Consider the following 26,049-nt stretch of genomic DNA (forward strand, 5'->3'; position numbering starts at 1 on the left):
CCCGCCCCTCCTCCACTGTAATTGGACGGCCGTGTGAAAACTGACATTGACGAGCGGAGCTTCTCACTCAAAGTTAAATATAGTTTTCAGCGCGGAGCTGCTTGCTTATTGGAAAAACGAGCGTGTCGCAACGCATCGCTTTCATTATGCATAGACTTATGGTAATTGTCAAAATAGTTTTTCCAACTTGTCATCCTGGCATAATGTACAGTTAAAATAAATAAAATGAAAAATACACTGCTGTGGACATTGTTTACTTCATTAATGTGTTTTACTGTGTTAATTGAATAAGGATGCGAGTAGGATTCGGTATTCGGTTTCGGATTCGGCCGAATCTTAAACGGTGGATTCGGGATTCGGCCGAACCTAAAAAATCTGGATTCGGTGCATCCCTAGTATAAATAGCAAATAAATTCCAATTTGGCGTGCATATGATACACCACCCTACTGAAAAATCCAGCAAAGACCAGCATAAGCTGGTAGCTGGTTTTAGCTGATTTAAGGTGGCAGTAGCTGGTCCAAGCTGGTCCTTCCAGCCTGACCTGCTAAGTCCAGCTAGACCATCTTAAAAAGTGACCACAGCTACACCAGCTTGCTACACAAGCTAAAACCAAGCTGGAAGACCTGCAAAAACCAGCTCACCAGCTTATGCAGTCTTAGCTGGATTTTTCAGTAGGGCAGTCCTTCCCATTCACTTAGGCTGCACATCTTTTTTTGTCATTTTATTTATTGGTTTCTCAAATTTTTCCAGTTTTTTAAACCATTTTCACTTGGGTTTAGGGTTAGATTTAAGATTGGCTTAACGAGGTTATTTAATAAACAGGTTTCTCCATGATTTTCTCTATTATTAAGCAATGGTCGATTGGAGTTGGAGTTAGAGTTGGGGTTTGGGTTAGGATGTCATTTTTATATAACAAAAAGTTATATAACCCTAAACCCAACCGAAAATGGTAAAAAATAGCAAAAAAAATGGAGAAACCAATCAATAAAACGACAAAAGCGATGTGCTGCTTAGGTGAATGGGAAGGACTGGCGTATCATATGCACGCCAAAATGGAATTTGGCGTATATATTGGACGATTTTCACACTTTGTGCTATTTATATGCAACTCCGTGAGAGCTTAATTGTACATTCCCATACATTCATTTATTTCTCGGTCTGCCACAAAATAAAAATTGACCACCACAAATAGATGTTTGCACATCGCGTTTATCACTACAGGTACCTACCACATGACAGTTTTTGTACAAACACCGTCAACGCACTCCAATGAGCCTCATTTAAGTTGCATTTAAGCATATATGTGGACGTGCATCTTAAAATAGTTAAATAATAATATATATATATATGTGTGTGTGTGTGTGGATGTGCACAACTGCAAGTCTGAAAAAAAAATGTTATGGTGTTCCTGGTTCACAACCTGTGGATGTTTTTCATCGCTTAAAGGGAATTGGGGAACAGAGCACAGATGACAACAGGTTTACTTAAGACAGCGCAAGCTAGCATGAAGGTAAAGCTAATCTTTTACATTATAGCGATGATGCAGGTAGTGATGATTCTCTCAGACCAATCAGTGATTTACAGTGTTTTCGTGTCACGTTCTGGTATCAGCACGGGTCGCTTGGAACCCCAACCAAAGTGGTACGAAAAAAAGTATCGGGTACTATGAACTGAACCCAGTGGAAAAGCTCCCAAAAGTAAGCTGACCCAACCCAAACCAAACCGTGGTGTACTATGCAATGGAAAAGCGCCATTTACAACTAAAAATGGAAAAGGGTTGCTCGTTTATTTAGATGACAACAGCGTTTTCTGGACCTGAAGTTATTATCCCTCTGTAAATAATTACAACATTTATAAAAACGATGATGTCATGAGCATGCATATTCTTTATTTCTTTTTTTAAAGTGACATTGGCAGCTTCTGGCTGGGATTTTGACCATGTTGTTGTCTGCACGTCAAACTAAATAAAAAAACTTTCAGTTTTTAGTACATCATTGTCTTGTAAATGTACCCTAAATATCAGTAGTTAAAGTCATCCTATAATAAATGTTTTCAATGGGGTTCAGTTGTAGCTTTGTTCAGTCTAGGTAAGTGTCTCTGAAACTCACTCAGTAAATCATTTCTTTATAGACCTCTGTTTGTGTGCAGCAACATTATCATGCAGGAACAGAAAAGGCCTGACTTGTTGTAAGTACATAAATTTCGAGTATGTCAGTATGATGTAGTGTTTAGATTATCTAATCTTACCAAAATTAAGAGGCCTAGCCAGTGCTTTAAGTGGCCCAAAAGAAGTGCCGGTACTTTATTTTTCTTTCTTTTTTTTTTTGCTGACTGGACTTCTATATTGAAGGGGTTTTATATTCAGCAGTCAACAGATGACCTTGTAAAAAATAATAAATCCTTAAATAAGTTTGTGGATTTGCTTGAGCTAGAAATAGCTATTGAACATACATTGTGCAAAAGGTAGATAAATAAGTAAAATTTTCAGCATGGTCAAATGCTAAAACTAGTTGTTCTGATAGAAAGAGCTTAAAAACAAAAACTTTAAAATGACACCAAGACCATGGGTTCAAGAATAACAAAACACTGGCAATTTAAAACTAGAAAGTCGTCACTTTATTTTTTCCCATTGTTTTCCATTTTGCGGGTGGTAAAACTACTGTGCGCGTCGTTCAAATTCATTGAAATTTCGTTGGGCAGTGTCCCAAACCAAAAAGGGCACTAAGGGCATCCCCCTTAGTGCCCTTTTTGGTTTGGGACACTGCCCAACGAAATTTCAATGAATTTGAACGACGTACTATTAGTTTGGTTTTAATAAAGTATTATAAATATGATGTGTTATATTACTACACTGTAAAAAATCCAATTAATGAAATGTTGGAAGGGCAAAAATATATAAGTTAAACCAATTTTCTTGTTTGGGCTTAGTTGAGTAGACATATTATTTTAAGTCTAGATAAATCTGTGTTTAAAATATTAAATGAATGGTTATTTTCAAATTCAGTCAACATTCAGAATGGCTAGTGTTGACTGAACTAATTAAGACAAATCAGGTAAATATGTGGACTTATGACAGCTATGTTTCCTGACAACAAAATGCTCATAATATTACTGTTATTTGGTAACAAAATGTAATTTTAAGAGTTGTTCAGGCGTAAATGTATGTGCTTTAATTTTATATATGCGGTCGGTTAATATAGATAGCGTCTATTTAAAAATGTGCTCGGACACTTTCGGACGGAGAAGAGCTCCAGAAAATCACAGACACTTAAGCGCTCACACCCCGCCCAGCGCAGCCTCGCCTCGGCAAGCCCCTCAGAAATCGACTGCTGGCTCTGATATCTCTGTGGCGTTTAAACATGCAATTTAATTCATTTTAATTTCTTATACTTAATAATAAAAGGTTTACCGGTATGTTTAAAATCATATTTTAGGATTGCACTTAAATGATATCGCTGTTGAATGATATTTCATATCTTTCACATTTGTTATAACTGGGCTGCGTACTGCCTGCGAATTTGAACTTCAGAGCTGTAGGTGCGAGTGGAGAAATAGTCCCAATATAATAACAATGTTAAAACTTCTAAATATACCCGTGTGTGTACCCGTGTGCGTGCGTGTGTGCGCGCGCGCGCGTGCTCGCGCGTGTGCATGTATGTATGTATGGGCGTGCGTCTGTGTATTTTGAATTTAAAATGTTTTAACTCGGAAGGATCTGGATCACAGGTCATTTCATCTGAGATCAATCCGCACGCAACAGCTGGAATCACTTACTGATTCACACAAGTCAGCCGTTTCCTCAAGTTCAAGTCAGGTAAGTGGTTGTAATTAAATGTTAATTTTAGAATATATTAATTGGCAAAGACGCAAATACTCGACGTTTTTGTAATTATATTTTTGTAAAGATATATTAGAAGTGTGTTATGTTATGTGACCGAAGTAAAGTGGAGCTATTTTAGTTAAAAAGATAAAAAGCCTGGATATAGGGTTGGTTTACCGGACAGAGTTTAGAACTCGGTCTTAATTGGGACATTTTTACAAACAAACCTTATATAATACAAGACTGGCGTGCATTTTGAGACAAAACAATAGCTCTCATATGTTAAAGGGATACTTCACCGATTTAGCATTCAGCTTTGTATCTGTAGAAACCCAGCAGTATTACTGAATGACCATGTTTCCCTCCATCATTTCCCCCTGAGAGGAGAGATATCTGGATTTTGGTTCTGCAAAAAAGTCCTCCGATGATGCAAAAATCGTCATATTACATCATCGGAGGACTTTTTTGCAGAACCAAAATGCAGATATCTCTCCTCTCAGGGGGAAATGAGGGAGGGAAACATGGTCATTCAGTAATACTGCCCGGTTTCTACAGATACAAAGCTGAATGCTAAATCGGTGAAGTATCCCTTTAAGAGATGTCAGTAAGTTATTTTAGTCAGTGAAAAGCCCTGTCCGAGAAAACCGCCCATTAGTGTTTAATTATGTGTGATGTCTGAGGGAAATTTGGCCTAACATTAACGTTATTTAGGGAATAAAGTCTTTCACCGTCAAACTTTATTATATTAAACATGTTATTTATGTATGTGTGTGTGTTTATATTCCTCTGTTTATCAAACCAGAGCGGAGATGATGTGAGAGGCTGACCAGAAGGAAACATAGCGAGACAGTCTCCGCTTGGACTGGCTGAGGAAAGTCTCCTAAATGGCCCTGGAGATGTTCTGACTGACTTTGGAGGCTTTTTGGACTGTTTTATGCCCTCTATTTAAAGAAGACTTAATTCTGTATGTTCAGTCTGTATGATAAGTGAATAAAAAGCTTTTGTTTTTATGTGACTGAAGTTAATTATTTTGTTTACAACACCAGCATAAATTATTTGATAAATAATTAAAAAATGTTATTAAAAAAACCCCCAAATAATAAATATTAATTGAAGTAACACATAAAACATTGAGTGAATACTTAAATTTTAATTGACAGAGTATTTGCTGTATGTTTTTAAAGATTCAACTGATTAAAACATTTTAGTTGAATGAACTATAAAGCTAGTTGAGCAAACATACTTTTTTATATTTGAGTCAAGTTTGGGCCAACTAAAAAACATCAATCCAGGTAACACTTTGCAGACAGAAATTGAGTGAACGTAAAATTTCTGTGGAACTAGTTACTAAAAAATAATTCATTGAGCCAACAATTTATTTTTTACAGTGTAGCATCAACTTACACAAGTGATTATAATGGGAAATATAATAACAAGAATTAAAGTGTGACACAAAAATATTCAATATGATTTACCTGCTGGCTTGATGGATCTTTGAATCCATGTTTGCAATGTTGAACTGCCTTTAGAAGCAGCCTCCCTTTCCGTTCTCTGTCTTTATTTTGTGAAGGCATTTGTGTTTTTTGTATTTTTTGCCTACAAAGTGTGCCAACAACAGCAAATTTAGTGTTTATATTAACTTAGATCTGATCGGGAACATTAAATCCATTAGACAAGCGATAATAGTAAGAATATGGATATTTTGTTGTTGTTAGCTTGCTAAGTTGTTAGCACTTTTACATTTTACAAATACATAAACAAACTTCCAAATGAGTTATTCTGCGGTTTAACAGCTGATATAATGTAATAAATCTACCTGTTAATGCAACGAACTTCAGAAACTGTCGTCCAGGCAGAGAGTGCACACAGAGATGCTGCGGGGCGGGCGGGAAAACACGAAGTGGATTAGCGGAATCAGTGGATCTTTAGCGATCTTTAGGATCTTTTTATAGATCACAACCTTTGCGTGCGAAATTACAGAGGATAAAATACGTCAGATTTAAGGGAAAATACTAATACGGGAGGACGGCGGGAAAGAAGGGTAAAATACGGGACTTTCCCATCCAAAACGGGATACTTGACGGGTATGGTGAGTCACACCTCTCCACAACACGTTGAGGCTGACTGACAGCAAAGGCGACGCATGCGCTTTTAACTTGTAAACTCAAGGGTGTATGGGTAATGTAGTCTCTGTGCAGCCAAAGGATTAAAACCTCTGATTTAAACAGAGGTGCAAATGAGCGTTCCGGTATGCTTAAAGCACGTTCTGGGCTCAGGGAGAGGTGGTGGTACGCTCAAGAGCTATTTTTAGAAGTGGCGGTACTGAGTACCGGCCCGTTCCGGCCCACTTAAAGCACTCGGCCTAGCCAAACCTCTTGGGGGGGTGACTATATATGGTGGGCTATACTTTAATGTATGAGATTATAAATACAGAAGTGTATCAGGTCTAAAGCACATTTAATGCTTCATTAAAAAATAAAGACATTTAACTTTTGTTTTAGTGTGTCAATATAGATTTCCATACATTTTTGTCCATTCCTTTTTTTAATGATGATTTTTGTATCAACAAGAATCATACAACTGATGTATGGCCTACACATAGATGTGATCACCACCATCATGTGTTTCAAGCAATCTAACAGTACATTTTATAAATTGTCATGAGAAAAAAGTTTAAGATTGAGTTTTAAATGGCTGAACTGACACTTCATCACTATGATAAACAAGGAGTCCTTGAGGATAAGATGATAACAAACCAAAGTGGAAGCCTTATTAGCTGCAGCTCGTATATTTACTCTCTGCTAACAAGCATGACATTAGTTACCAAACAATGGGGGACATTAACATTCTGCTGGTGGATAGAGCTTCCACACGCGGAATAAGCTATGGGAAGACACACTAAATAACCATAACCGTATATCCTGAGTTAGTCATCGAATTCTGATGTAAATGCAGAAAGTGAAGCTGGAAAGAAACAGACTTTGCAGTCAGATTGTTGTAATAACAAAAGAGAAAAAAGACTTACGGAGGCAGGTGTTTTCTCTGAAGTCCTGTAGAAATTTCTCACATTCCTCCTCCTGATTTCCACTGCCTCGGCAGGTACACCACGGGGAGATGGTGAAGTTTGAGTGACCTGAGTCTACGTAGTTAGGGGTCATATCTGTACCTGCAAGAAGGAGAGAGAGGTTACTCAATTATGTAGTGCATTGAATTAGCGAAATGTACTAGCTGTATGGTTCGATAAAAAACGGGATGGTGGTGCACAAAATGGTGCCAGGGGGCCCAGTTTTATGACCTTTTATAAAATACATTCATTTATCATACATTCTGTGTAAACCTCTGAAAAATGTCATGTTTTGTTTAATTCAAATTTCCAAGTTTGGGATTGTTATGTCATTAGGTTACCCTAAGAGGTCATATTGACCACTGTATGTGGTGTATCTGTGGTATGAAATAATTTGATGTCAGAAATATTTTTTTCTGCTTACCAATGAGTCTGATGTAGGATGCCAGGCAGGCCTGATAGTCATCGTTCAGACACCTGGAGGTGGAGTGAGGGGTCATCTGACAATTTGCATGGAAATCAGCCAGCCTTGACCTTGCCAGAAAAACACAATAGCAACATGTCAACATCAAAATACTTTTCAAAGTGCAGTCAGCGTATAGTTTTTCTAGGGGTGACAAAATGGCGAAAGTTTGTGTGTGTGTGTATGAGTCTATGCAAGGTCCAGATTCATACATCATTGGTTTTCTTTGAAAGTCTTCTTTCTATCTCTCTATCCCTTCCTTGGCTTTTCTCTCCATTAGTCATCGTTGCTGACCGTGATCACAGCATGCTTGTGGTTGGGAGGCATCCTGGGGGTCAGATAGAAGACAGGACTTCCACTGCATCCTCCAAAAGCGCTTGATCTTACTCTTAAAACCGTTTATTTCATTATGTATCTCTCTTCCTCTGTCTATCTTTCGCTCTGTTTGTCTAAGGCAATATATAAGTACTGTAACTGGATATTTGTTGTTGTGAAGAATTTTAAACAATGTGACATACATATTTAGATGTGCAGTATTTGTCTCCCTTTAAAGCAACAATATGTAGTTTCTATGTAAAAATGACTTACAGCTCCCCCATGTGGTTGAAAAGCGCAACAGTGGCTGGTATCAGACACTCTTCTGCAGGCAGGGGGAGGGGCGGGGCTGTGTGCTCTACCCTCTACTGCCACTTTCAGAGTGTGCTTGTAGCAGCTAGGAGGCTGCTCAGGTTGCAGCAACAGTACAATTTGTCCAGTTAAAAGTTTTTATATCACTGAAATAATTTTAGACACATTATTTAAAGGTAAAAAAAACTATATAGTGTTGCTTTAACAGAAAATCTGTGAGGGTAAATTCTTGCTACGCAGACATCACCAGTGCACCGCACAGAAAAATGGGGCAGATTTACTAAATGGAATAAATAAATAAAAGTACAGTTTACTCAGGCATTAAATGTTTTCAAATGACTTTGTCTTCTTGTGAAGATTCAGTAGGTTTATTATAAATAGCTCCTTGTACACAAAACTTGGTGCTATTTGCTTGCTGCAATTACCGGAGCATTGTTGCCACCCGCGGAAAGCAGGTTGTAAACTGAATTGTATTTAAAAAAAGACATTTGTGTACTCGAGCCAATTCAGTGTCTGATCACAGTGGTGCCGTGATTCTGTAGTCCTCGTAAAGTATGCAAGATCACGGTAGACAGCTGCAATGTCCAAGTTAGTATTCAGAACTTACCTACAGGATAAAGAATTGTGCTGCACTGAATTGTGATGCACATTGTTATTTTTTTTGCCAAAAAAACTTGCATGTACTTCAGACATTTCCATTACTGACTAATAACCTTATTATTGCCATTAAATTGAATTACTGAACCTAAACATAAAATGCTTATTTACAAGAAAACATGCACTTCATCATCTCTTTGAATTTGCTATTAAAACTTTCCCTCAATGAAAACACAGAAATTCAAAGAGAGGCCTGATATTAGTTTCACTGCATTTAATGTACAGTAGAGGGCTGCATTGGGTATGGGTTCCCACCGGACCCAACGCAAATCTCGCAGGAGCAGACAGTTTAAACTTTGCTGCGGGCGGGAGCGGCAGCCAAAAAATGTTGCATGGCCCACGACTTGCCGACAAACCAGATCCAGAGAATGTGCTCTGAAAATTTGCGCGTATTATTTTGAGCCTCCCCACATCTAGTGTACCGTCAGAGAAGGCATTCAGTGTGTGTGGGTGGATTTTGGAAAAAAGACACAAAGTCTGGGACCACATTCATTCAGCAATGTACTTTATCATCATAGTAATATGAAGTATGCAAGGCCAGTGATCAAATTGATTTATTTGTCAAGTAGGCTACGTTCTTTTTTATTATTATTTATTTTGCAATAGCCTGTTAAGCAAGCTAACTATGAATTTGAAATATTTGAGATTTTCTTGAGGCATTTTATTTATTTGGGTTTTTTTTTTTGTTTAAAGCTACACTAAAGAGTTTTTGCTCTTTGCTCCCCCTACAGGTTGGAAGCGGAATTGTCCATTACCACTGTCGTAAATAATTTCGCCTACTGCAGCATAGCTGGCTCTGATTGGATTGTAGGTCTGCCGTTAAGCAAGTTTTTGTAGTTTTCACTCGAACTACAGGACCGCGACCCGACAGTTGGAAACTTTTTTAGTGCGGTTCTGGCAAATAGAGGGCTGCAAAGCGAATGTGAAAGTGCCGTTCAACCTGTTTTGAGTAGATGAACGACAGAAACTTTTTTGGAAACATTATTTTAAGGTAAAAAACTATTTGGTGTTGCTTTAAATTATATTTAGCCTGTTTTTTTAAGTTCAATTTGTTTATTTATGCAACAAGTTAAATGTATTTCATATTGTGTTTTGGGCTTATTTACTTAAACTGTTTATTAACAGTTAAACTGTTTGTTTAGTTAATTCTTTGGTGTGTGTGTATCATGCATTACGTTTAAAAACGGAGGCGCCGCTAGTTGTGGTTCTGTTTAACGGTTAATGTTTAATAACGCTAATTAAAAATATCTACCCAATGTTTTTGTCAGGTGTGGTGTTTTGGTTTAGCATTACTTTATTTAGTTAATGTTATTCTGGATGTTAACCTGAACGAATATTTAGTCGTGTACATTTTTAACAAGCTCTCAGTGAAAATCCATGGGAGCGGGCAGGAGTGGACACAAACATTGCATGTACACGCAGGGGTGGAAAATGCAGGTTGCGGGCATGGGCGGGTGCAGGTTTAAGAAAACAGTCCCACGCAGGGCTATAATGAACCAGCCCAGTCACACAAAATTATGTACCTATAGTCACGTAAATTTTTTAATTCTTTTTCGTGATCCTGTCACGAATTTCCGTGTTTTTTATTTTGTGATCATATCACAAATTTCTGTTTATGTGTCATTGTCACGTATTGGTTACTCAACTGTTTTGTCCTATTTTTTTACCATTGTCGCTTTGGTTTACGGGTTTGATTTACATAAAATGACATCCTTTCCCAAGCCCAACTCTAACCCTAATGCCAGGCGACAATGGTTTAAAAATCAGGAAATATAAAAAATAAATCAGAAAAACATTGTATAAACCATTAAAATAAACCAACCATTGTATAAACCAACCAGAAAAGTCATTACAGCAGATTGAGTTGCGTATTATTCGGTATCGTAAAAAATGCCTTACGTCGTGGGCTGTGAAAATCGCACCAGGTCTTCTGTTAAGTTTTGGCGATTCATGCAGAATCTCAAAAACAAAAAAATACAACATCTGCGGCTGCAAGCAATTAACGTGCAGACTGGAACAATGCAAATATCAAAGAGGCTTGTGTTTGTAGTGCTCACTTCATTTGAGGTAAGTCATCATTTTTCAGCCCTGTTAGATTAAATTATAAAGCCTGGATGGTATGAACAGTTTGACCCCATGCTGCGCGCGCACCCGATAGTCATTTAATGTTTTCAAACCTTGAAGGGGTCTATACAATGGTTTACAAGTCAATATCTGATTGCAAAAAGTTTGTAAAGAATTTTGCATCATTACTGATTTTTGCAGATTTTATTTAATAACCAAAGCGGTTTTAGAAACTTTTCCTGGGTCATTTAGTTGTGTTATTTAGCTGTTATTAAAGTGCCCTTTACAGCACATTAAAGTTTGATACGTGACAGATAGTACATCTCTGTGTAATATACTAGTGTACTAAACATGGATACATTCCCAGTGGAGCCCAGTGTGCATTTAATTCATTCTCTCCCTTCTTTGTAAATGCACCTTTTAATTAGCATACAGCTAAAAATCCTGCTGCGATTTACATGTCTAATTACATCTGTTCACGCTGCAGGTATCAAATGGAGAGGTGCGAAAAATATCGATATACCAGTTGGGTTCCCTACATGATATAAATACCTGAATGCTTATGGGCTGGAAAAAATTAATAAGCTCTGTGTTTGGTCTTTAACTGTATACTAACATAAAAAATCATTACATACGTATTGTGTATATGCACATTGCATATACGTTATAGAGGACAAGAAAGGGATAAAGCTATTTAGGAATAGGGTCAAGAGTCCAGCTTTATCCCTTTCTTCTCTCTGCATTAGTCATTGTTGCTGACCATGACCACAACATGCTTGTGGTTGGTAGGCATCCTGGGGGTCAGATAGAAGACAAGACTCCTTTCTGCAACCTCCAAAAGCACTTAAACTGTCCTCTTATAATCCTCTATCTCTTTATGTATCTCTCTTCCTCTGTCTATCTTTCGCTCTGTTTGTCTATCTGAGGCAATAAATAAGTAACAGGATATTTGTTGCTGTGGAGAATTTTAAACAATGTGACATACATATTTAGATGTGCAGTATTTGTCTCCCTTCAACAGAAAATCTGGGAGAGCAAATTCTCAGCGGAGCAACAAGTGAAAGACAAGTGAATGTTTCCCAGCACTGTTGTAATTTCTACAGTTACTTACCACAAAATGCTCAGTAAAATACCATCATTTTCTTTTCCAGTTCATTACTGTAATATGCATTGCACTATGGGTATTAACATTTAATTTATAGTGATTTACTGTAAGGTTTGAATTTGCGGTAGACTGCTGTAAAACAACAGCAGTAGCGCTACTGTAGTTGAATAAAACAGTGTTATAAAAGCATATAAAATAGGAAAATAAAATATATCTATGAAATGAAATACATTTTATTTTATATGCTTTTAGCAGTGAAACAAATTTCAAAATGTGAATTGTTTTTCAGCAGTGTAAATAATTTATTGAGAATTGTAGATAGAAACAAGAAAGGGATTATGGATAAATGCTTTACCGTTAGATTTGAATTTGACCTCAAGACTTCAAAAAACTAGTGACGCCAAGATTCTGTGGCACTGTGGCAGTGTTATGACCCTACGACACGGGCAACCCAGGTTCAATTTTCCTTCAAGGCAATTTTTTTTTTAACTAGGTAAAATGGAACTGCGGTAAAGGCATCATACTGTAAAAACCATGTACAGTTATGGTACTGTAATGGGGCAGTTACAGTAACTCGTTACCGCATATATACAATAAAAAGTCTAACAGTGAATATAACCGCAATGCAACCGCACTGGGGCGAATTTAATCAATGGAATAAATACATTTTATTATGGTTTACTAAGGCACTAAGTGTGTTAGGAATAGGGTCAAGAGTGCAATTGCATGCAGATACCTTTAAAGGGAAATTCCACTTTTTAAAAAAATATTCTTATTTTCCAGCTCTCCTAGAGTTAAACATTTGATTCTTACCATTTTAGAATCCATTCAGCTGATCTCCCGGTCTGGCGCTAGCACTTTTAGCATAGCTTAGCACAATCCATTGAATCTAATTAGACCATTAGCATCACGCTCAAAAGTAACCAAAGAGTTTCGATATTTTTCCTATTTAAAACTTGACTCTTCTGTAGTTACATCGTGTTCTAAGAACAACTGGAAATTAAAAGTTGTGATTTTCTTGGCAGATATGGCTAGGAACTATACTCTCATTCCGACGAAATAATCAAGGACTTTGCTGCTGTAACATGGCTGCAGCAGACGTAGTGATATTACACAGCAGCCGAAAAGAGTATCCTTAGTATCTTTCAATAGCAGGGAACTATTTTCGGGCACAACGTAATATCATTGCGTAATATCAGCTGAATGGATTCCATAGCGGTAAGAATCGAATGTTTAATTTTAGGGGAGCCTAAAAATGAGCATATTTAAAAAAAATTGAGTTTCCCTTTAAAGGGTAAAGTCCCAGTGACAGCTTTGGACATTTTTTTCTGACCATGAACTGTACACAGTAGACACATACTGTCATAGAAAGTGGGACCCTGTGTTCTTTCTCCTTTTTTTATGTTTTATATGCTCAAATACATTTGCAATACTTCACAATACAACCAATGTCTAATGATATTGACAACATTTACTCAATTTATTTACTTCAGTGAATGTATTCATAAATAATGTAAAACATCATAAATTATAACTTAAGGGCTTTTGATCACAGTCCCAGAATGAAATAAAAACAGGGCAGTAATTTGTAGCAGATGATCTGAAAGTTCAAACAAATTGTTTAGGCATTGCAAACCACAGCTTTCTTTAATTCTAGGTCCTCATAGTTATTGTTTCCACCCACGTGACCAGAATTGAAATGACCACTTACAATCAATCAATAATAACATCTTCTGTTTTCTTACCCAAAGCTATGACTTTATCTGACGACAGACCTCTAGTCTTGTTTCTACCGTATTAAACAGGTAATGAAGCAAATGATGCCTGTCTTACTTGTTCAATGTCTTATTTGTTCAATGTCTTATTTGTACTACGGTCTCTCTACGGTATTAGTTTTAATCTCTGTGCAAATTTCACTCTTCCCTTTTCTAAAAACCCGGTTTGCTTTTTTCCTCCAATTTCAGCCAGACTTTTATATATCTTTTTTATTGGTCAAATGAAGTATTCAGGCCTGCTAATGTGTTTTAACTGATAGGAGAAGGTTGTTTTTGCGTTTTATATGTCTTGAGGGAGCTCTTCCAGTAACTGTAATGTATCTTATTAGCAAGAGAAATGTAAGAACATACCAAACTGTTGTTTTTATGGCAAATAGAAGAGAGAGGTACTGAGATGGACCGATACACCAGCAGGTTTTTCCTTTCAGGAGAGGACAATATAACGGCTATAATTTACTGTTCACTTGAAGTTTACAAAAGGCTGTCTAGGATTGTTTGGGCAGAAAATGCTTTGGCATCAAGATAAAGCACATTTCAGATCTCGCCAGGACTCCTCTATTATACCTGAACGGACCACTCACTGCTCAAATTATAGCCTGTCTGCCTGCAAAGGTTTCTAAAGGTCCTTATAGATTCACCATTCACGGAGAGAGCCCTAAAATGAGCGGCGCTAAGATTTATTTCCTTTAAAAACACGCTTAAAACACGGTCATTTGGTCCGGTTTGTGTTGGGGAATAATGTTGATCCAATTTTCTCTGGGCTTATGGGAAATTAATGCATTTTAAGGAATGATTATGATTGCTATGGATGGCACTGAAATGAGTGTGTTACGTAAAAGGGTCCAATACAAGTTTTTCATTTTTCCATGTTCAATATGATTCAGTGTTTTCTCATCTGAATCACCAAAGCAATAAGTGGTGGCATCCACAGACTAAAAATAAAGAATCATAACTTGTTTCTTCATGTTGTTCCAAACCCTTATAGATGTTCTTCCATGGAACACAAATTTTAATGACTGGCCGTTTTCTTTTATGCTTTCATAATGAATGGGAACTTCAAAAAGGACGCAAATGCACCATAAAATGTCTTAAAAATGCCCCATACTGTACAACTCATGCATTAAATTCCAAGTTTCCTGAAGCCTGTGCGAAACAGATCTTGTCATCCGTCCCATTTCTCTTTTATGACCGAGGAAGCAAAGTCCGATTCTTGAACAAATCATTATTTTGATTGATCTTCAGACTGGTCTGAGCTCTTATAAATTGAGATAGAATAGTCACAGAAGTTTCATTTTTTAGTGAACTGTCTTTTTTTAAATTTATCTGTATGTCAAGTGCGCCACTTTCTTTTTCTAGGTAAATATTTCACGTTTGCCATATACCACGGGATGAAATGTTTCTGCGGTGAATCAATAAATCTCAACGCCACCCCCCTCTCGCTCTTGGAAGATGAATATAACGCAATAAGGCCCAGTAATGGCCCTCAACATCGATACGTCTGAAATTCAATAGAGATTGGGGCGATTTCGATTGCTTTCTTGGCGAAAGGTGCATAGCCCTTTTTGTTTGCCGGCGTCAACCATTAGAGTCAAAGTGGCTTTGCTTTTTGTCCTTCAACCTGGCATCAGAAGAGCTCTTTCATTCTCAAGTACGGGTGACTCTATCATTTGGCAATTGAGAGCTATTGCCCCCAGGCAGTCAATATGCAATGAAAGCAGATCTTAATCTTTATACGACAACTTCAAAAAGTTTGATGGAATGTCTGCCAGAATTTTAATAGAAAACATTTGGACTCTGTGCCATCAGATACTGGACTAGAATGATAACAAAGATCTGTTGTGATGGATCTTGTACCTCTGTTTACAAGTTAATTACTTGTAAATGTATTACATTTCATGTAAATGTATTACACTTCAAAAATATGTACTGTACAGTGCCAGAAACAAAAATATTTATTACGATTATATTATATTCTTCAAAGAGCATTTTGGAAATAAAATGCAGGTTTCTTCTTATGCCTAAAAACCCTTTTCTCTACAACACTTTCAACATCCTTGCCCACTTTGTCAGGCCCATGTTAGTGCAGAAAAGCGGGTCAGGCTATTTGCGTTAAAATCAAACTGTTTTTGGCTTTCTCTGTGAGAGCCCATCCAAATCTCACAAACAAATAATAAAAAAACATTAGATCAAAAGTTTGTTTTTATTGCATGTACTTTCTTCAGTTTTAAACAGGCTTACATTTATTGGCTTTGAGGTTCACTGTCATTGGCCCATCTACCCAGCATGCACTAAAGTGTAATCTAATAATGCAAAAAAATATGTTTAAAAAACATTAAATCACAAAAACCACCTTAGCAATCTCAGAGACGTTTTAACCATGCATCTTTGTTTATTCCAACCTAAATGACACCTCAATACTTCCCTTACGACCAGTCATGACAGTAACGCAGTATTAATGTATGGTTTGGGAAATCACTGCAACATCTCTGACGACCAGCTCACATTTGGCAGAAGATGCGTCATGTAAGGTCAAACCAGATGACTTTTGACCAGCAAAACTGCATCTACTGCATGATCCATTAAATGCATAAGAGGTTTGATTTGTATAGATTATCCTGCAATTTTCATGTTAAGTTTCTATTCTTGGTGCCAGAATCAAATTCGAGACAGCGTTTCTTGCCAATGCATTCAGTGGTTTGGCACCCTGCTACTTACAGTCCATTATCTAAGCATACATCACACTCAGGTCAAACAACCTGATCTCACGAATTTCCGTGGCATAGTCACGGAATTTTGTGCTCATTTTTCCATGGCATTCTCACGGATCTCCGCATTTTTCCGTGGCCCTGCTACTGACTGTCTTTTTCCGTGGCATTCTCACGGATTGGTTACTCAACTGTTTTGTCCTATTTTCTTACCATTTTCGCTTCGGTTTAGGGTTAGATTTACATGAAATGACATCCCTACCCAAACCTAACTCTAACCCCAACGCCAGGTGACAATTGTTTAAAGTTTAGAAAATATAAACGAATAAATCAGAAAAAATAGTATAAACCAATAGTTAAAGTGACATACTAACGCAAACACCAAATCTAACCCTAAACCGAAGCGAAAATGGTTTGAAAATAGGAAAAAGCAGTTGAGTAACCAATCCGTGAGAATGCCACGGAAAAAGACAGTCCGTAGCAGGGCCACGGAAAAATGCGGAGATCCGTGAGAATGCCACGGAAAAATGAGCACAAAATTCCGTGACTATCCCACGGAACTTTGTAAGATCATGTTGGGTCAGACCAGGTCCAGAAATATCTCCATGGTTGTCTTAGTGTGTCACCAATTACTTTAAGATCAGATTTTTTAAATAACACTTCTACAGGATTTACACACGTCCCGAGAACAAAACCTGCCCTACAACTGTTTCTGTGATGGAGGTTTAAGGGTTTGTGCAGTTTCATTACGTTTGCCTTTGGCTTTCCCAAATGTCCATGACTATAATACATGTCTGATGTAGTGTGTCTGTCTATAACTCCATTATTTTTTTACAAATAATATTGTGCACTCAAAATATGCACTTAATTTACATATAAAGTCAAGGTTTTAACACATCCCGACAATTCTTTAATACTGCTTCCCTATTCACTTATAATCGATCCAGTTTCTTGCATTGCATTACCGTGCAAAGATAAATAAGTGGTAGGCCTGCTCGTTTGGCAGGGTTCCCAAATTTGGTAAACACAACACGAATGCTTGTCCGATCCATAGTTTTTTAGCAGAACCCTGACCCCAGACATCGATAACTAAGTCTGTCCGGCTGTGTTTTATTTGCTCGGGTTGCGTGTTCAGAACCGGTCCTGACTGCCCGCGTGGTTAAAACCATCTCCTGCTAGTTTCCATCAAAACAGATTAACAACATTTCCCTGCCATAAATCAGCGCTAGACATGTGTGCGTGTATTTGGGAAAATTGGTTCCAGTGAAAAAAGCTACAGGACATTTTACCTCCCGAAGTGCATGGAATATGCTTAAACTTTAAAATACAGTCTGCATTCTGAGGACCCGAGATTAAAGAAACGTACAAATGGTGCCTTAGGGTTATATCACAGGCTTCAGAAATGACAGGCTTCAAAGGCTCCCAATCACTATAGCTGGGAGTATGAGGTATAAAATGTGTCACCTTATTCTGGTCCGAATCCATCAGAACTGGATATATTGAGGCATCAGATCTGACAAAAGGACTTTCTCACAAGTCTCAGAGTCTATATTGAAATGTATGACCGTTTCACAGACCATTTAGGCTATAACCATTTGGCTATACTTAAAAATCTTATTATTACGCATGAGCATAATTGTATCATAAATCACAAAAATGACAGTATAAGAAAATGCTAAGAATAAAAGTACTTTTTTATACCTTCACAGACTATATTGTGACCACATGGCCTCATATTAAAAGTCTCAGTCCAAATCAGAATCAACAATAAACAATAAATCTATAAAAGAGTTACAATATGTTTATTATGATGTGACTCGGAATGTCATTAAGTCATTGAGTCGGCATGCGAAGATCAGAGCTTAATAAACAAATCTTATAAGCATGTCTCATTTAATTTCCCAAAAAATTAAATGTGTCAGGAACTTTCACCCTCCCGATCTGCTCGAAATGCAGCTCTGATACGAAGGACGAGTTTTGGGAAAAAGCACAGTCATTTCGCTGCTACAGTTCAGACTATTACGTAAACAAATAACAGCAGATTTGTGCTGAAAGCATTAATTTGAGATGCATTCATTTGTTATGTCATACAGACATGAACAGGCATGGTTGCCGGCAGTCAGCTCAAGCCTGGCACGCTTACAAACACAAGATACCCAAAGGAAGACAGAAGACATATAATGCCATTAAAACATACAAAGATCTGTACACTGCAACGCAGTTGTGTTGAATATGATGGGGGATGATCTATTATTTTGCATTGAGTTTCCTAATAATTTTTTTTTTGCTATTAAAAAAGAAAAAATATAATTACAATTGACTTTTTATTAAACAGATCTATGGTACTTACATGAGTTATTATTCTTCTAAGAGGCATATGAGAAGATTCCATAAAATCTAAAAACTGGGATATCTATCTTTAATCCAGCACATTTTAATATTATTAAAGGAAGATGAGACGTGACAGAATTGCAAAATGTTGCAAGCCGTAAAAAAACGCTGTGCAATTCTTAATGTGCATACAATTCTGATGCTCCTGCTGAGGCCTAAAGCCATTGACCTTCAGCGACATATGAACTAGAGCACATAATGACAGTCAATAAGGCTTTTGAGATTGACCCGAAGAGCGTAAAATCAGAGAGACCGTGGGGTCGCTGACTGCGGCTTTAAATAGATCAGCACTGTATGAGCCCGCAGTGTCATTCATTACCCGCTTCATCATGTATTCCTCCTCAGACAATGCCATCCCTCACAGCAGCAGGCAATGAGAGATGATGTGAGGCCAATATGCACGGCGATGGATTCATCCATGAGGCGAGAGTGAATGGGTTAGTGGGGATGAATGGGTAAGGGGGGTTATTGTTGAAGCACTGGATTAAGCTTCGTGTGATGTGTGAGTGACATTTATGTTTAAAAATGCCCATTCAAATGACGGGATGGGGAACTGATAAATATGAAATGTTTAAATGTAGAGGAAATCCAATGTCCTAATCATTTGCATATATGTCAGGCTGATTTTTGCTATGCTTTTATGATCCTTTTTACAGTAGAAAATATAATTGCTGTTTTTAAGTCCTCCTGTTTTGTTAGTAGTTATGAGTTATAAGTCATTCTAAGTCATTTATAAGTCATGTTATATTGCCAAGACATTTTGCGAAGACAGCTTATTTTGTAAAAACAGTAAATGTGCAAAGAGGCGGAACGTGGGTGGAGCTAAGGTGGCTGGTTGCTGAAACCATGCCCGCCTAACTCGAGGGTAGTGACAGCAGCGAAAATTCACCTGTCACTCAAGTAGCCACGCCCAGAACTTTAAAGGCGGGGAGCCTGATCTCTGAAAGCCAATGTTGATATTTGAAATCACCTAAACAAACACACGCCACACTTTTGATAGACGCGCCCCACAAATACGCAACCCAGGCAACAATGTTGGTTAAGTAGACACGCCCCTTACTGCTGATTGGCTACAAGTGTGTTTCGGTACTCGGCCCGTTTTTCAAAAATCAATTATATCATAATATAATTTAAACAAATGAGTTCACAGTCATGTAAAGTTGAGCATTTTAACATGGGGGTGTCTATGGGATTGACTACCTTTTTCGTGCCAGTTTCAAGCGACCAGTCGATGAGTTGGAGAAATACTCACTTCAGGTGAGAAACTAGAAGGTTGCCCCTTGCTACAGATATTGCATCCATTGATTTTGCCATGTTCTTAAAAAAAAATGCAGATAATTTACTCACCACCATGTCATCCAAAATGTTTATGTCTTTCTTTGTTCAGTTGAGAAGAAATTATGTTTTTAGAGGAAAACGTTCAAGGATTTTTCTCATTTTAATGGACTTTAATGGACCGTTTCAATGCAGTTAAATTGCAGTTTCAAAGGACTCTAGGCGATCCCAAACGGGGCATGAGGGTCTTATCTAGCGAAACGATTGTCATTTTTGTCAAGATAAATTAGAAATATGCACTTTTAAACCACAACTTATCGTCTTCTTCCGTGCGTGTGGCGTGCCAGCGCGACCTCACGCAATATGTCATCACGTCAAGAGGTCACGGATGACGTATGCGAAACTACGCCCCAGTGTTTACAAGTGTGTAGAAAGACAACCGTTTCGACGTTGTTGTATGTGGAATGATACTAATTAATGCCTTTGTGTCAGTTTATTGTTTAAAATGATCTGCAAATGTGCGTTTCATATATGTAACACGTGACCTTTCGACGTCATTACGCAATTACGTGAGGTTGCGCTGACGCGTCACAGGACCGGAGAAAGAAGAGAAGTTGTCGTTTAAAAGTGCATATTTTTTATTTTTCTCGCCAAAAATCACAATCGTTTCGTTAGATAAGACCCTTATGCCTCGTTTGGGATCGTTTAAACTCCTTTGAAACTGCGTTAAAACTGCAATTTTAAACTGCATTAAAACTTTCAAGTGTTGGGATCCATTAAAATGAGAAAAATCCTGGAATGTTTTCCTCAAAAACACAATTTCTTCTCGACTGAACAAAGAAAGACATCAACATTTTGGATGACATGATGGTGAGTAAATGCACTAATCCTTTAAAGTCGTAAACTCGGAGCCCACTCGTACATAGGACTTTGTGGTGGCGTTATGAGCGTTAATCCCTTAAATACGACATATCAGACATTTGAATGCACCAAATTTGAATTTCAATTAAATTATAACACAGTACAGTAGTACAGTGAACAGGACCAAAACATTACTGTAATATACTGTAGCAGTATAACAATAGATACAATTAAAAAAATGCGTTGGGATCACTTTCGAAGCATTAACCCAGATGAGCAATAAACCATTGACAGCCAATCAAATCTATTCGAATTTAAAGTGCTTGCATATTTGACATAGCAGCTGACACTGTGGAGAAGCTCATCTCATTGTAAGTACATTATGTAGTTAAATATTATACAGTGATATTCATATGTATGCTGTACAGTATCTGGCATGTGACAAATGAGTAAATCCTGTCGTGCCTTAACATGAAGCTTAGGGAAACAATGGCTTTCTGCCTACCTTATCTCTTTCTGTTTTACATAAACATACACCCACATTACACCCACATGAACACCTCCACAGTCATGACTTCCTACAAAAGTGGAATTTGCAATAACATAAACATTTGCTACAAGGACACTTGTACAGCTAAAAGTAAGCAAACTGAACACTGTGCTGTCCTTCGTCTCATCTGTGTATATGTTTGTCTTTGCATACTAATTCCTTTTTAATAATTTATGTCATTTCTCTCAGACTAATGCTCCAGTGGTTATTTGGTTATGCATATGTGCTCAATGAACCTGTGTCTTTAACAGCATCATTGCTAAATGGACATCACTACCAAGGGCCATAACAGCCCGTTAGCATAACTGGCTTAGATGGGAAGAGACATTACCGTGTATCAAATCCAGTGAATTGCACTATTGCAACATTCTATCAGCTGTTTGCACTATTTAGCTATTTCTGCTACACTGCTGAGAAATAAAGATAACAGCTCATCTACCCACTTCTTCCAGCACTGCCACGGATTAAATGTCTGGATGCTTCACAGCTTCCGTCGTAAAGGGAAATCCACGTCTGATTCCACTTTCTGGAATTTGCATGGAATACACATGGAAGGTTTTTTCTTGTTTTTGTATCAGCACTGTGTGCCAAAGTTTTTCTGAAATTTCACAGCAACCAGTCTTTTTGTACAAAATTCTTTTTAGCTGTGTCCCAATTCGAAGGCTGCATTCTAGGGGGTCGATCACACCAAACGTGTTTATGGCAGTAGCAGGCGCCTTTTTTGAATGATTTTCTCAGCCTCATTATAGTCACGTAACTTTTTGATTCTTTTTTCATGATATTTTCACGAATTTCCGCATTTTTTCGTGACCATATAAGAAATTCCTGTTTTCGTTTTTCATTTTCTTACCATTGTCGCTTCGGTTTAGGGTTAGATTTATATAAAATGACATCCCTACCCAAATCCAACTCTAAAGGGGATAGCACACCGGCCGCACTGCTCAGCGCTGCGCCGTTCTAAAAAAATCTAACACATTATTTTCTATGAGTACACGCACACCGGCGCCGCCAGGTGGCGCCTGTCTGCGCCGCACAGCTGTGACTCATGAAGTTGCTCAAATCCCAGTCGCGCCACACAGCGCCACTCACATAGTTTAACATTAAATAACATCATATTTGTCTCAAATCATTAACGATTAGCATTGGCTGCTAACCTATATTTTGCATTTTGAAGTAGATGCTATCTGACGAAGCTCGCTCTATTTAATGTGCACTTCCGGTTTACGATACCGCCGAGTTGTCCTAGACACGAATTGGCGCGGCGCTGACCTGCGCGGCTGGTGTGCGAACCCCTTAACCCTAACGCAAGGCGACATATAAAAAAATAAATCTGAAAAAATAGTATAAACCAATACATAAAGTGCAATGCAAGCACCAAATCTAACCCTAAACCAAAGCAACAATGGTTTGAAAATAGGAAAACAGGAATTTGTTATACGGTCATGAAAAAACTTGGAAATTCGTGATAATATCACGAAAAATAATCCAAAATTTACGTGAATATATCACAAAACCTTGTGAGACTCGGTAGCAGCTTCTATAGGCAGTGAGCATTTTGCACTCTGTTTATGCGCACCAAACGCCTTGCATTTTTTGCCGCGTTTCTGAAGGAGCTCTGAGAGCGGAAAAACGGCCAATGTCATTCGCGTCTTCCCATTGTCCATTCGAATGAGATAAATGGCCGAATAAATTGTGACATAGTGAACTGAACGTCTAGCTGTTTCCACTGGAGTTGTCTGCATTCCTTCTTCTATGCACAGCATTCAGTTTTCCACACGTACATTGTTTTGTTAACTGTTTTGTTTTGTTTTGTTAAAATACCACAGTCATTCGCTCAAACAACTTGATGGAAACTAACCTAATTCGCTTTTCTTTGTTTTTCTTTTTTGCGAATTTTGAAAAGATTCGCATCACGTTTGGATGGAAACCCAGCTAGTGTCTTCTGCGTCTTTGTATTTAGCAAAAAAAAATCTTGTCACTGTTTTAGTATTATAAGTTATGTTTTGTATTAATATTCTCAGGTTGATTAGTTTGATATACTGTTAGTTTAATCTACATCAACGTGTCATATTTTCTCAAATAAAATTAATCTTTTTCTGGTTCCATATTTATTTTAATAAGTCAGAAACGTCTGATAGGCGCGGTGTGTGCGTACAGCAGGTGACACAAATTATGGATCCTCTGAAGGCTAGATCGTCTCATTTCAGTTCTCTTCATGGACTCAGGAGTGCTCACCTTCTGAGGTCGCGTTCTTAAAGGTCATGTTCTTCCTGATCCCATTTTTCAAACTTTAGTGTGTAAAAATAATACCTGCAAAATGATTCTTTAACAGAATTCCCCTTTCAAAGCCTACAGCGGACGGCCAGTTTGGACTACAGCCCTATACTTCCCGAATGAATGACGTCAAAATAAAAGTTTTTTACTAAACTAAACACAGGAATACGTCAGTCGCCAGCTAACCTCAAACAGCTCTGGCTAAGCTAAGCTACTGTTGAATTACAACACACTTAACAAACTACACAATCAAAACTCATTACGTTTTTCTGAAGGAGGGACTTCATAGAACAAGAAAGACATCAGCCTGTTTTGAGGACAGTGAAAACAGCGTTATACAGATAAGTAAATTGTGTGAAAAATAACGTTTTTTTACACGTGATACATGAACACATGTCATATTGCGCATAGTAAACACAATCAAAGCTTCAAAAACACAAAAAGAACGGGACCTTAAAAAGGTTGCAGCCTTCGAATTGGGACACAACTTTAGTACTTCGAAAACTTGCACAATAAGTTTTTCATTTATTTACTTAGGAATATTTGAAGAGTTTGGTTCCAAAACGCAATAAATCCATTTTGACAAATTTCGGTAAAAACGTGTTTTCTATACCAAGAAAGTGACAAGATGAAAACCACTATTTTCTGTTACAAACTTTCACATAGCATCTTTAGGTTATAAAAACATAAAAAATTCAAATCCATAACTTGATTTTCAAAGATTTATTATAAAAACGAATTATTTTTTCCACAAAATGCAATAAATCCATGACAGTTTTTTATTTCAAAATGCTATAAATCTATTAAATCAATGTATAAATGTGCATTCATCTTTACTATTTTATATTTATTTAGTTGACTAGTGGTATACAATGACTAAAAAAATAAACATTGGCATTTACCAAAACACTTACTTTGTTATATTAAGAACACATTGCTGCGGTTATACTTGACGTCGTCTCTTTACATTTTCACAGCGATCAGCTGTAAAATGTTTTGGTCCCGCTCGATTTTCGTTGACTTTGAGTAAAATAATGTAAAGTTTTCATAAGATCCTCTGGGGTCAATGTTTTAGCATGAGAAGCTTGATGCTGTCGGGAGAACAAGCAACCGAGTGCCTCTCGCGGATATTATTAGATGTTGATGGCTTACATTTCTTTCCCGTCACAGAAAACCATCACAGGTTTAGCGATGCAATTAAAGTATTATTTTGTTTTGTTTGTTGATCACGAAGTACAAAGTAGATGAAGAAAACTAGGACTCCGTGTACTCAGCGGGCCGCCATTGTTTGTTTACATTGCGTGAATGGTGGGCTGTAATATCAGAAATGGATTTATTGCGTTCTGTAAAAAAAGAGGAGTGGCGTTTGCCGCATTTTGGGAAAAAAGGGAGAAAAGATGACAGAATATCACGGGGGGTATTGGATTTTGCGTAAAATTAATTATTTATTTTTAACTACTGACCTGATATAATACTGATTTTGGCAGTAACTCATTTTTTTCAAAAATGGCGTTTATCGCGTTTTGGAACCAAACTCTTCATTTATTACGGTATTTTACGAGGTGGCTATGTATTACAACAATGTGAATCATATAAAAATGTTGATTAGGAAAACTTAATAATAAACATCTGTCAGGCATAAGTACATCATACAAAACGTACAAGGTCGTACAAATTAGCCACCTCGTACTAGATACGAATCGCCATGAGATTGTGTTGGTGGTTCTGCGTGTAAACATAAGTAGTTTTTGAGGTCATCTCCTCTCTTGGTCTGGTTGTATTTGGAACTGCTCATCATTTATCTAATGGTTTGCCGTATATTGTGTCGACTAAAAACATCCGACCTGTGTGAGTACAAGCTCTCTTATTCTGCAGAGGCCTGATTACTTGACAGGCATTGACAGAGTAATCCAGAAATGGTCCACTGGTAAGTGGTAGTGGATAAGCATGTGTTAATAAAAAGGCTGGCTGTTAAATCACAGGGAAACACAGTAAAAGTGATGTACTAATGTACAGTTCAGCCTAATTGAACACTGTCTTGTCAATTAAGCAGAAAGACTCTTCTGTTTCTAATAGAAGGTTCTTAAAATGTCTGCAATTACTTTCCTGGCAAACGCTCAAGACAGTATAAAATGTGGTAGAGGGAAAAGTCTTCTTTTTACAGCAGCATTAAATGCATTCGGCTTTTGAGTTTAACATTATAATAACCTTAAGAGAAAGGTATAAACAAACATCGAAAATTAACTTCTCCATCTTTTGGATTGATAAGTTATGAACCAGCACCACTGCACAAGCCCCGTTCATGTGCCAGTGAATAAGCTTAAGCTAACCTACAAAAAAGTATTTCTGGATAACCCAGCTTTGAATCAATAAATAAGTAATTGCTTTTATTTCAGAACTATTTAATGAACTAAACA

The 26,049-nt window shown here is 37.5% G+C and overlaps 1 protein-coding gene and 1 long non-coding RNA gene across 3 annotated transcripts in view; one reads left to right on the forward strand and one right to left on the reverse strand.

Moving 5' to 3' along the window:
- The window catches only part of gfra2a (GDNF family receptor alpha 2a), a 118,727-nt gene that overhangs the window by 26,230 nt on the left and 66,448 nt on the right, over positions 1-26,049 (reverse strand). For both annotated transcript variants that reach the window (XM_055168121.2, XM_073867679.1), the window contains exons 5-6: positions 7,310-7,419; positions 6,847-6,987 (exon numbers count right to left, since the gene is read on the reverse strand). In XM_055168121.2, the coding sequence (XP_055024096.2) occupies positions 6,847-6,987; positions 7,310-7,419 (251 nt within the window). The remainder of the gene's footprint in view (positions 1-6,846; positions 6,988-7,309; positions 7,420-26,049) is intronic.
- Positions 2,856-4,831, forward strand: LOC141363943 (uncharacterized). The gene is made up of 2 exons (XR_012369647.1): positions 2,856-3,815; positions 4,624-4,831. It is a non-coding gene; the product is annotated as an uncharacterized lncRNA (long non-coding RNA).

Source organism: Misgurnus anguillicaudatus, chromosome 5 (genome assembly GCF_027580225.2).
Source record: "Misgurnus anguillicaudatus chromosome 5, ASM2758022v2, whole genome shotgun sequence".
Lineage (NCBI taxonomy): Eukaryota > Metazoa > Chordata > Actinopteri > Cypriniformes > Cobitidae > Misgurnus > Misgurnus anguillicaudatus.